Source organism: Leptopilina heterotoma, unplaced genomic scaffold, assembly GCF_015476425.1.
Source record: "Leptopilina heterotoma isolate Lh14 unplaced genomic scaffold, ASM1547642v1 Lhet_70, whole genome shotgun sequence".
Lineage (NCBI taxonomy): Eukaryota > Metazoa > Arthropoda > Insecta > Hymenoptera > Figitidae > Leptopilina > Leptopilina heterotoma.
Genome location: NW_025111162.1, coordinates 2,667,658 through 2,681,130, shown reverse-complemented (window position 1 = coordinate 2,681,130; position 13,473 = coordinate 2,667,658). Strand labels below are relative to the sequence as shown.

General features: G+C 29.2%; 2 protein-coding genes across 3 annotated transcripts in view; one reads left to right on the top strand and one right to left on the bottom strand.

The window, feature by feature from the left end:
• Positions 1–152: 152 nt before the first annotated feature.
• On the bottom strand, positions 153–10,744 carry LOC122510541 (3-oxoacyl-[acyl-carrier-protein] reductase FabG-like). Of its 2 annotated transcripts, none has more exons than XM_043625289.1 (4): positions 10,552–10,744; positions 7,007–7,336; positions 6,679–6,880; positions 153–1,172 (listed from the first exon to the last, which is right to left on the bottom strand). In XM_043625289.1, the coding sequence occupies exons 2-4, from the start codon at positions 7,321–7,323 to the stop codon at positions 930–932; spliced, it is 762 nt and encodes a 253-aa protein (XP_043481224.1). In that variant the 5' UTR covers positions 7,324–7,336; positions 10,552–10,744; the 3' UTR covers positions 153–929. The 2 variants fall into 2 exon arrangements, with proteins under 2 accessions (XP_043481224.1, XP_043481223.1); XM_043625288.1 differs by having other exon boundaries at positions 10,556–10,743.
• A 1,632-nt stretch (positions 10,745–12,376) lies between these two features.
• The window catches only part of LOC122510570 (disintegrin and metalloproteinase domain-containing protein 10), a 1,090,443-nt gene continuing 1,089,346 nt past the window's right edge, over positions 12,377–13,473 (top strand). The window contains exon 1 of the mRNA XM_043625327.1: positions 12,377–12,470. The gene's annotated coding sequence lies outside the window, so the exon portion shown is untranslated. The remainder of the gene's footprint in view (positions 12,471–13,473) is intronic.

Sequence of the window (13,473 nt, the reverse complement as noted above, 5' to 3'; positions counted from 1 at the left end):
ACAGAATATAAAATTAAATGATGTCTCTAAAGTTTTGAACGTCGATATTTTTATTACTACCTTCATAAATAAGAAAAAAATTTACCTTAAAAATTAACCATTTTTCATTTTATATTTTTCATTTTGAATGTTTGTAACTTCGTTGGAGAAAAACCTATTTATGCCAAATTTTTGGACCATATGTACATAGATCGATTTTTGACATTTCATACAGAAACTTAAATAACATATTATACAGTTTATTACAAATTATTTGATACTTTTATCAAGTACAAAACACAAATTAAAAGAGTTTAATTTTATACATATTTATGTTTAGATGGAGTTTGCTAAAATTTTGTACGTGAATTACGTCACGAATTTCTATTTATATATTGAAGAAGCTAAATGGTCATGAAATGAACAACTTGTTTATATATTTTGTAATGTCTGTCAATATAACCTTTTTTCATGTACTCTCAATTTAAATCATCTTTTTTATACAAAATGTTATTATTTTTTACAAATCATCATGCATTTCGTTATCCCAAAACAGATAAGAATATTTTCCCAAAGTATTGAAATTTTTTATAAAGGTCAAAAATACATTAGGTGGAATAAAATGGTTTGACCTTTAAACGTTCAAAACTTTAGTCAAATAGTAAATGAAAAATTCTAGAGTGACAGTAAATGAAAATAGAAAAGTGCACAGTACTTTTTAGCAAAAACAAAGTGAATATCCCCTTACTAAAATTAAATTCAAACTGTTCAATTTTTTTTGCAAGTTATTGAAAATATATTTTTATCCCACTGGCAGAATAATGGCACTTTAGAGATATATAGCCATTCGTTTGTCTAACATAAAAAACTTGTACTCCTCGATGAAAACAAGGTATTTTTATATCTTAAAAATATTTACGAAATATGGCTATTTACGAATATGTAAATATTTAACGAGGACACATAATGTGACGTCCACCGTCAACTGGCAAATTTTCACCAGTGATAAAACTAGCGTCATCACTCGCCAAAAATGCAATAGATTTTGCCACCTCGGTCACGTCTCCAGCACGACCCAAGGCATGTGTTGCTTTACTTTTCTCAAAAAAGTTTTTCAATTCGTCGTCGGTCATACCACTTCTTTTGTGTAACTGTGTTACGGTCACTCCAGGATTTACTGAATTCACACGTACCTATAACAAAGTAGAACAAAAAGAAGACAATGAAAAACAATTATCGACTATTTCAATTTTATAGTTAAAAAACTAAAATAAATAGAAAATAAGATACTTTTTATATAAATTATTTACAGGCCTCGGATCGATGTCAAGGGACAAAAAAAAGTCGCTTTAGTCGATATGTAATTTCCCTGACTTTTTATGGATTTCTAAATTCAATTATACTAAACTTGAATAATTTTTTTAAATAAATATTTAAATACTGAAACCTTTTTAAATTTAATTATTTTCTAAAATATTATTAACTAAACTTCTTCTTTAAATCAATTATTTTTTATAATTTTTCGAAAGTTCCTTGAGAATTCCATTATTTAGATACAAAAATTAAAGTTTTTATATTTTTAAATAAATTACTATTAATAAATAATAAGGTAATAAAATTTTAATTAAGTTTTAAATATAATGTAATTTTTAAATTACAGTTTAGACGCGCTAAAAAAGGCTAGTTTTGTAATTTTATCAGGTTTAAATTGTAAATATTGACATGTGAGGTTTTAAACATAAATAAATACACTCTCAAAGTGCAAGAAAAAAACTGTTTTAATTTTTTTAAATATTGTTTTTTATTTAAAAATAATTAATGAAAAATATTTTTAAAAAAAGAAGTGTGTGTGCACCGTTGATGAAATTTTTGACGTGGATGGTCTGAAACAAAAAATCCAAACAAGTCAGCATGTTAATAGCTATAGCACATATCATACGATTTTTGTTTTTAGCAAAAATGACAAAATGGTGAACATTTTTTGAAAAACATAAAAAAATTTTGATTTCTTCACCGTTTTGGGCCACAAAAATATATTTAAAATCAAAATTTTTAAAATCCCTAGATATGCGCTATAGCTATAAACATGCTGAATTTAACACCGTTTGGATTTTTTGTTTCGGATCATCCATGCCAAAAATTTCATCAACGGCGCACTTTTTAAACATATTTTTCAATAATTATTTTTAAATAAAAAAAGAATATTTAAAAAAATGAAAACTGTTTTTTTTACACTTCGAGAGTTTATTTAATTATGTGTTTTTACACATAATAAAAAATAGCCTTTTTTAGCGAGTCTTAAGTGGGTATACCCACTTAACTGTTTGAGGCAAATACAACATGATTGTCTAAAATGACCAGCGGAATCTGATACTTTTTAAAAAACTATATTAAGGTAACTATATTAAGGTCGCCGCACGTGTACCAGTGGCTGAACTGTTATTTGTTTATTGATAAATTAAGTAAAAATAAGAACTATTTTGAATTTTTATATTTAAAATTATATTTTATGAAAAGATAAATGTTTGAGGTTGTCAAATAATATAAATTTCTTGAATATTAGATTTTCATTTTCTTACAAAAAATTATTTATTCGCACATGTTCATGAATCCATCGTTTGAGCGACCATTTTTTATTTTTTTCGTTAGACATTGCTTAAGTTTCGAATAATACAGGGTGTCTAGCGAATTATGATTTTCAAATTCCCGGCAAAATCCCGGTTTTCCCGGACCTAAAAATAAATTATTCCCGGATTTATTTTTAAGACATTAATGACTATACTATTAAAATTTCATAATTTTTTAAATACAGTGGAAACTGAATTATACGAACTAATTCAGGCAGGATCTGGTTCAGATAATCAAAAGTTCAAATAATAGAAATTGCAATTATTTTTTTTATATTTGTGGATAAATGATTATTTTTGAATTATTTTGCAATACCCAATGGCATTTATGTCTTCTTTTAGATATTTACATTAAAAGTCACTGAGGTTCAACTGCAATAAGTTAAAAATATTAGGATTTATAATTAAACTTTTAATTGAAGTCTTTAAAATGTTAAAAATGTATGCAACAATTATATAAATAATAATAATATACGGTCAATTCTACGTCACAAGTATATTTTATTTATAGTATATGGAGTGTATAACTCCTTTTTCATTTTAAGCCAAGTATAATAAAGTAAAGAAAAGTAAAGATTTCCTTCTTCTTCTTCTTCTTCTTTACTTTATATTTTATTTATTCCTTTTAGAAAAAAGGTATACGTATCCTTTATTTTTCTATTCTATAGGGGGACCAAAATATTTTTTGCAAACTATCCTTATTATTTGTAAGTATGTATTAGATAAGTTTTCTAAATTCAATAGTTTTAGAGTTATAGATTTTAGAGTCTATTTTTAAAAATCCAAAAATTTGGTTACCTATAAAAAATGAAAAAATATATTTACAATAATATATTTTCATCCTAATTGAAAATGTGGACTGAAATTTAACGTGAAATTGCCTATATACTTATAATATATCTTTTTTCATTTTTGAAAAATATAAGACTGAAGGTAGTTCTCTGGCTTCTACTCTTGTAAAAATTTATTTTCTTCTTGAGGAAATGTTTCTTTTGGTGCCTTTTAAATGTGGTAAAAATTTCAAAACCCTTTGCGATGCTAAATTTTGACTTATTCAAGTTCAAACTTTCACTTTTCCATGCGTTTATGTTAAAAATAAAAAATGTCAACCACAATATCTCGTTTTTTGACATGGCAAAAGGTTTTGAAGTTTCTATCACATTTAAAAGGCATCCGAAGAAATATTTCCTCAAAATTTGAAGAAAATCTATCGAAAATCAATTTTTAAAAGAGTAGCAGCCGGAGAACTACCTTAAATTGAAATTTTTTTTATAGATTTTAATGAATTAGAGAAAATTTCCAAAAATTCCCGGATATTTTTTTCAATTCCCGGCAATTTCCCGGGTTTTTCCCGGTCGAACTAAATTCCCGGCAAATTCCCGGTTTTCCCGGACGCTAGACACCCTGAATAATAAAATATTTATTACCTGACTGAAATTAATGTTCGCCATAGTTTTATACTCATTATGATTGTATATAAAATGCATATTGTAAATGATAATTCGTTTTTCCCCCTATTTTATTATAAAATTAAGAATTTATCAACTCGTACGTGAAAATAATAAGTGTACTAGTGCCTGAACGTAGCGTTCAGCGACTGGGTTTGTTTATTATTTTTTCATTTCCCAGTTGTTACACGGTGAATTTGACAGATGTTTCGAAAATAAAAATAACCTGTCTAAACGTAAAGATGTAAGTATATATTTAATTTAATGTTATAATTTATTGGCCACCCTTCCAAAAATCTATGTAACGATTAATAACACTAGTATTTAATATTTATAATATAATAGTTTTACTTAATCTATTTAAATTGGACTTGATAAAACCCCAATAATATTATTCCAGAAACGAAAACTTTCGACATGGGGAAACCCACACAGGTAAAGAGTTATTCACAGGAGGATATCAATAGCGCGCTTGATGACATAAAATTAAGAAAATGTCAATTTCACATGTTGCAAAAGAGTATAATATCCCCAAAAGTACTCTTTTTTGTAAATATAAAAATATAATTCCCATATCGAAGCAGCGCGTTCTGGACCATCGACAATCTTGTCGGCAGAAGAAGAATTATACATTCTTAACTGGATATTTTATTGTTACGACCGGGGATTTCCAGTAAATAAGGATCAATTATTGGATACAGTTCGCAAATACATTATCAGCCAGGAAAGATAAAATCCTTTCACAAATGACCGTCCTAGAAGACACTGGTATAAAGCATTTTGTCGACGACACCCTGATTTGTCAAAAAGGATGGCTCAGAACTTATCCAAGTGTCGAGCACTCGCAACACCAGAAAGATTGAAAAGTTGGTTTAATGAAGTGGAAGAATATTTGGACAGCAAGAATTTAAAAAATATTCATCCATCAAGAATAATAAATCTTAGGAACAAAAAGTTTTGAACGTTCAAATGAACGAAATATTTTTTGTTAAAAATATTTTCATAGATTATTAATTACAATTCAAATTAAAAACTCAAATTTTACATTTAGAAACATTATAATTAATTTGCTTAATAGTGACGCAAAATTAAAGTAATAAAAATTTAATTTGAAGAAGAAATAAATAAATTTCGTTCATTTGAACGTTCAAAACTTTAACCTCCTTAAATCTTGACGAAAGTGGTTTTAGCCCCTGTCCGAAGGCTGGTTACGTTTTAACAAAGAAAGGGACAAAATCTGTTCACAAAGTAGTCGGTGGCAACGAAAAGGAAAGCATTACTATTTTATTCACTATTAATGCTGTCGGAGAAATGGCTCCACCGATGATTCTTTTTTCCTACCAAAGGTTTCCGGCCAGTATTGGACGAAAAATACCCGAAGGATGGAGTGTTGGAAATACTGAAAACGGTGGGATGACGTCAGAATCCTTTTATGAATATGTAACCAATGTGCTTTATCCTTGGGCAATAAAAAAACAACTCGAATTTCCAATCATTGTTTACCTAGATGGACATTCGTCGCATATCACTTTACCACTTGTGTCATTTTGCAGAGATCACAAAATTGAACTTATTTCGCTATTTCCCAACGCAACACATGTTTTACAGCCGTTGGATGTTGCCTTTTTTCGACCATTCAAAGCTTTATGGAAAGCCATTCTCGATCAATGGAGATTGGATTACGGATTTGAGTTATTTGAAAAAGAAAACGTCGCTCCTCTCCTGAAAACAGCAATTGACAGATTAGAAATTCCAGAAATAATGAAACATGGATTTGCGAAATGCGGCTTAAGTCCCTTTTCTTCAGATGCTTTCGATTTCAAAGAGCTCGATAGTAAGAAAACAAGGAATCCGATGGCAGTGAAATAAATAGTCGGTTACTCGAACATAGGTATCACCTAAAATACATAGAAAAATTGATGCCAAGCTCCCTTGTTGAAGAATTTAAATCCGTCAGCTTGAATGATATCAGAATGTTGTAATGTCGCTTATTTTACAATGTGGTGAGGGATTCCCTCTAAATGTAATGGTGTAATTATTTCTAAGATGTGTGATGGAGGGTTAAAAAACATTATATATAATATAATTTTTTAAAGCTAATTTTTATTTTCAAATTTTCATTTGAATATTTTTCAATAAAACTTTTAAAAATTCAATCATTTTTAAAATTTGTACTAATTAAAATTCTTCAAAATTTTAATGAAATACTCAAGTAAAAGCAATTATTTTCAATAAAATGTTACAAAATTTAAATTATTAAAAACTTTTTAATTCCATTTTTTAAAAAATGTAACTAATGTTAAAAAAATAATTCAGAAAAATTTTTTAATAGATTTGACTTCTGTTATTTTTTACACAATTTTATGCCAAAATGTGGTTGGCTCAGGGTTGCCACAAAAATATAATTTTGTTTTTCTCAAACTTTTCTCTGAATTCCCTGACCTGTGGCAACCCTGTTACTTCAATGTTTGTAAGAAAAGTAAAAAATATTGCCTTTTTTGAAAATAATCAGAAAAAAATCATCCATAAAGTCATAAGGAGGCAGGCCAATCAGGTATTCAGAAACCAATTTTTAACTTTCATTATGATGAGAATGTGCAAATATTTAGAAAATGATTAATCACCTGTTTTGATGCAAGTTCTAGAGCAACACATCGTGTTAGTTGATCCACAGCCGATTTACTCATGCAGTATGACAAAACTCCTGGGAATGATCTTATGCCATTGACACTTGAGACGTTAACAATATTTCCCTTCGTCTGGATTAAATGAGGAACAGCCAGCATCGTCAGTTGATATATTGAACGCACATTAGTGTTGAACACTCTGAAAAGTTATTTTAGAAATTAAAAAAATATGTTTTCCAACGAGCAAATAAAAGTATACGTTGAAATAAAGATTAATTAAATAATTAATTGACTGACTGATTAATTAATTCGAAATTTAAAATACCTATCATATTGTTCCAAACTTGTATTTTCAATGCTTCCGCTTTCTAATGTCCCAGCATTGTTAATTAAAACATCTAATTTTCCATAATGTGTGATAGTTGAATCTAAGATGTTTTTAACATCATTCTCGTTTGTTATCTCTCCAGTGATAATGAATGGCTTTGGATCTTTACATTTGTTTGCGACATCTTGCAAATTATTAAGATTACGTCCTGTTAAAGCCAGTGATGCTCCTAATTCTGACATAAGAATTGCTGTTGCTGCACCAATTCCAGAACTGGCTCCAGTTATTAATACAACTTTTCCCAAAAATTTCATTTTCGATATTTTTCTGCAAAACAAAGACAATTTCAATATTTCATATTAATAAATACTAAACATTCAATCTCAATAGAATATACTATCTCTCTAAATCTAAATAATTATGCACTTATTCCTGTTTCAAGTCTTAAACGTAAAAATTAGTGCATATATATATGACGGGTTCCACGTTAAGTGACCCAGGTCAAAATTTTAAATGTTTGGGATCGGGTAAAAATTTTGCAGAAACAATAGTCCTATTAGATACAATTAAAAATACCAAATATTATTAATTTATTTAAACAAATATAAAAACTGGAGGGGGTCAAAGTTTAAATTTTTGGTCTAACATGGAATATTTGAAAAATTTGTAGTTTCTTTAAAACAAAACGAAAATACGTTTTCTATTTTGGGTTCTTCTGATGCTTTTCAACACTTTCTAATGGTGTAAACAAATGTAGAGAAAAAAAATGTTTGACCTTGAAAAATTAAATTAAAACATAAAATTTCATTTTTTCTTCAAATGGACAGTTTTTATTTTTAAAAAAAAATTTTTATCATAAAGGTGAGGTTTTTTCCTAAAAAAAATGTATAGGTCAAAACGTGGGACAAGAACTTTTAACTGGTCAAAATAAACATTTACTTCTGCAATCCACCGCCCCTGCGCGTTGTTGGGCTATATATTGTTTATAACAATTTTAATAAATTATTTTATGCTTTATTAATTATCTGGTGGTCATATTGGATGAATTTAAATTTATTTAGATCATGTGCATCAACGGAATAAGAAAATAAACCTCCTTTTTTAAAAAAGTGTATTAATTTGTTAACTTTGACTTAAAAAAAATTATAAATAATTAAAATCTCCAAAATCGGCCTCGAAGGATGTCTTAAGAATTTATTCCCCTTTAATTTAAGACAAAGAACACTCAAATCGGTTAAAAATTGTAAGCTATAGACATTTTTTAATAGTAAATTGTAAAAAAAATTCCACTGTGGGACGGTGCACGGCAGAAGTAAATGCTTAATTTGACCAGTTAAAAGTTCTTGTCCCACGTTTTGACCTATACATTTTTTTTAGGAAAAAACCTCACCTTTATGATAAATTTTTTTTTAAAAAAATAAAAACTGCCCATTTGATAAAAAAATGAAATTTTATTTTTTAATTTAATTTTTCAAGGTCAAACATTTTTTTTCTCTACATTTGTTTACACCATTAGAAAGTGTTGAAAAACAGCAGCAAAACCCAAAATAGAAAACGTATTTTCGTTTTGTTTTACAGAAAATACAAATTTTTCAAATATTCCATGTAAATTTTTGACCTGGATCACTTGACGTGGAACCCGTCATATATATATATATATATATATATATATATATATATATATATATATATATATATATGGGGCATTCCACGCCAAGTCGGACACCTTTTGACTTTTGCATCTCCGATTTTTTTCAAATATTTTTTTTCTTTTAGTGCTCGTTGAAATGAGCTACCATGATTTTTTTCAAATTTTTTCATCAAGCGGTTTAAGAGATACAGGTTTTTGAAAAATCACGTTTTTTTACGTAAATTTTTTTCTGAAATGCTTAAACTCGGACAAAAATTGATCAATTTTGACGTTCGATATATGAAAATTTTTGTTTTTACACGTAGTTTTTGATAAAAATATTAAAATTTTTTTTTTTTAAATTTACCAAAAAAAATTTAAATTTTAAAAATAAAATTTAATTTTTAAGAATGTATGTATCGATCGATTTTTTTCAAAATTTTTTGTGAGAAACTGGTACTAAATTAAGAATTTTTAAGCATAGTCTGATGATGGGCAAACGATGGGATCTATTTGTTTCTGATTTTTCAATTTTTATATTTATAGCTAAAAGTATGAAAAATGAATGAATTATCGTAAGAATGCGATAGAGAAGGACAGACAAAGCTCCTGTCCTCTTCTATCTCATTGTTTTGTTATAAGTTCACGTCTTAGGCTGGAGTCCCATGGTACCGTTTTGCGTTGCGTTTTGTAACTAGGCAATGAGTGCAAATAAAGCAAACATATATCTGTATCTCTCTCACACTCATGGCCTAGTTACAAAACGCAACGCAAAACGCTGGCATGGGACTCCAGCCTTAAGATTTCATTGTGCGTTGGCCTTTTTCTATTTTACGCGCTGCGTTCATCCGCTACATCTCAAACCTTTAAAATATTTAAACGGTCACGAAATTAAATGTTTTTCTACATATGAATATGCTTTCTCAAAATTACAATAAAGTAATTAATATCCTGAACGTCTTGTAATTCATTTTTCATACTTTTAGCTATAAATATAAAAATTGAAAAATCAGAAACAAATAGATCCCATCGTTTGCCCATCATCAGACTATGCTTAAAAATTCTTAATTTAGTACCAGTTTCTCACAAAAAATTTTGAAAAAAATCGATCGATACATACATTCTTAAAAATTAAATTTTATTTTTAAAATTTAAATTTTTTTTGGTAAATTTAAAAAAAAAAAATTTTAATATTTTTATCAAAAACTACGTGTAAAAACAAAAATTTTCATATATCGAACGTCAAAATTGATCAATTTTTGTCCGAGTTATAAGCATTTCAGAAAAAAATTTACGTAAAAAACGTGATTTTTCAAAAACCTGTATCTCTTAAACCGCTTAATGAATAAATTTGAAAAAAATCATGGTAGCTCATTTCAACGAGCACTAAAAGAAAAAAAATATTTGAAAAAAATCGGAGATGCAAAAGTCAAAAGGTGTCCGACTTGGCGTGGAATGCCCCATATATATATATATATATATATATATATATATATATTTAAAATAGGTGAAATTTCACTTATTTCAAGTCTATATGCACTTATTTTTTTACGTGGGAGAGTCTTTACTTATTCAGAATTAAAGAGTATAAAGACGTTGAATTTTTGGAGATTCACTAACCTGATTTCCGCGAAACTATAAAATAAAATAATTAAAATTTCAAACTATTATTTCAATGGAATAGTATAACATAAATAAAATAATAGTCAAGGTTTCCTAAGATTACTATTAATTAGAGTATGATCATTAAATTCTATTGTAAAATTAAAACCGTTGACCTTGAAATTTTACACTTTCTACTAGAGCAACAGGTTTCTGCGTGCAAAATCAATCAAAACAATCTATTTTAAAAATTAAAAAAATAGCTTTTCATGCTTTGTTTACATTAGTTATTCAAAAAGAAATTCTTCACTTACTTTTCTGCCCTTTTTATTTTCACGATAACTGTTTATTTCATAAGTAATATTATTGTTACTTAATAAAATTGATTGATAATCTTTTCGATACTTTACGATCTTCCTGCCTTCCCGGAAGATAAAACAAAAATAATCTGGATATGGTTAGTCTGTGATTCGTGTGATACGGATTCCGCCGGCTCAGTGCCGTATACGTTGCCAAGTTTCTCCCACCAGTTACAGAAAAAGAATTACAGTGACATTGAAAAGATAAAATTCTTCCACTTTATCAAGGTGAGTCTACATTGAGAGAAGGTGCGCATTTATGTTCATAGCTATAGGTATACTAAAGCATGCTGTGGTATACCTATAGCTATGAACATAAATGCGCACCTTCTCTCAATGTAGACTCGCCTTTCACTGATTTAAATCTTTAAAACAGGGGCGTAGCCAAGGGGGCTTTATAGGGGTTGAACCCTCCACCCTAGAATTCTGGGAATAAACATTTATGCTACTTTTCTTCTCAGTACATCTCTGACTTCTCATCAATTTTCATAAAACATCCCCCCCGAAACATTTTTGTGACTACGCTCCTGCTATAAAAGGAAGAATCCGACGGAAAAAATTTGTTTTGATAGAAACGTAACAAATTTAATTTCCAACATTTTAAACAATTTTCATAACGCAATCATAAAAATGGCGTTATTTGTCTCTCCGTAGGCGAATGTAAAGTTATTCTTTTTAGTACGTAGTTACGAAAATACTGCGAATGACAGTTCAGTTCAAAAAAGAGCTTTGTTTGTGCTTGTTCGAGTATTTTTGTAACGCTCGAGTAGTTGCAATTCCGTCCAGAAGAGGCGTGATTATGTTTTCGTTCAGTTAACTACATTTACCGTGTCTTACAGCAGCAACACAGTATCTGTCAAATACTGAGAGTTTCTAACCTATTTTTCGTGATCACTCGTGTGAAAAATTCTGTTTTTATTCTTTAATGATATTATTTTTATTAATACGTCGAAGTACACGACTAGGTTTCGGGGGGCTTCGCCCCCCGACGCGTCCGGTGGCTTGGGGTATTATAAAATGCGATTCTTTGAAATGTCGAATATTATTATTATTCTTTTGAGTTGGTTTTTTTGTAGTCGGGGGGCTTCGCCCCCCGAACCCCCCCGCGCGATCAGCTAGTAAGTACGCTTGACAGTGGTTCTGTGTTCCGAATCTTCTGTATGCGTTTCTCAACATTCTTTTCAGTTATATTTATGTGTTTCAGTGTCAACGCCTTTTTATGATTTTGTTATGAAAAGTATCGTGCGCAACACGTGTGGCGGCATTTTGGAACTCGCGCTTCTTTTTCGTAACTCGTCTCCGGTGAAACTTAGCGCTCGTTCCAAAAAGGCCGCTAGTTCACACTTGTTACGCAATGTACTATTTTGTATCCTTTAACATTATAGCAGACAGTGCTGAATTTAAGACCGATCTTAAATTAAGATTTACTGTGTTAGTTTTGTTAATAGCAAAATTTTCCTTTGTCGCATTTTGTCCTACACTTGTAAAATACTTTTATAAAATTTAATAATATCTTTCCGTGTAGTGAAAACAAACACGAGTTTATAGTGAAAGAACAGTTATATTAAATTTTTGTAACAGTGTTTTAGAACACTGTAGGAACAATGTTACTTCAAAATTCTATAACTAATTTAGAACAAATGTTACATGTCTGTTATAGAACAGATACAGAACAACTGTTCCAGAACAAATTTAGAACAAAGCTCTAGAACAGTTCTATAATAAAATTGTAACACTTATTCTAGAACACTGTTCTTTTTTTTGGCCTGGAGTAAGTGGCGTTTCTGTGCACGATTTCATCATAGATTTTACAATTTTTCCAACTATTTAGAAGTAGAAGTAACTTCGATGGATATATAATTAGCGATTGGTAAGTCCCTCTTTTCTCCACATTCAAGTTTCAGTTTCATTTTAAAACTGTATAAAAAGAAATATTTTTCATGTAGAAATTATAACGAACAAAGGGGAACCATCAGTTCAAAAGAATTTGAAAGAGAATTTATTCAGAGAGATTCGAATAAAAGAAACAGTTTTTTGAATAGCGAATTTAACTTATATGAAAAGCACGTATAATTTCAAAAGTTATCTATATATTAATATATCAATTGTAAATTTCAAAACTAAATTTTTCACACGGAAAAAAATAAATTAGCTGCAGCAGTAAACAGATGTTTGTTGTGGCAGCGAAAATGTTAGCTGTGACAGCAAACATAAGTAAAAACTAATGCGAGTTTGCTGTCATAGCGAACTTTTTCGCTGTCCCTACCCAGTAAGAAGTAAGGAATTAATAAGAATTCGAAATTTTTAATTCTTTTGAATTCCTTTGTGACCAATTCTTTTCATTTTCATTTGGAGAAACAAAACTAAACTGGCCAAAAGTGGTTCATGACGCATATATGCGCAACTTAAAAAAGGTGATTAAAAACTTCTTAAATGTTCCTGAAACCGGTTACTCGGGGGTTTTCGAGATCGCTGATTACGAATATGACATTCGTTTTCCAAAATTCAAAATGGTGGATCCAATATGGCGGACAACAAAATAAAAAATTGATCAGATTGACTTGAAACGTAGTACTCGGGGGTTTTTGGGGGCGCTGATTACGAATCTGACATCAGTTTTTCAAAATTCAAAATGGCGGATCCAAGATGGCGGGATTTTTTTAAAATTTGTCGAATTTTCTTGAAACTTGTTACTCGGAGGTTTTAAGGGTCGCTGATTACGAATCTAACATTAGTTTTCCAAAATTCAAAATGGCGGATTCAATATGGCGGACGGCAAAATAAAAAATTAATTATAATGGATTGAAACTGAATACTCGGGGGTTTTTAGGGTCGCTGATTACGAATCTGTCATTATTTTTTCAGGGTATTTA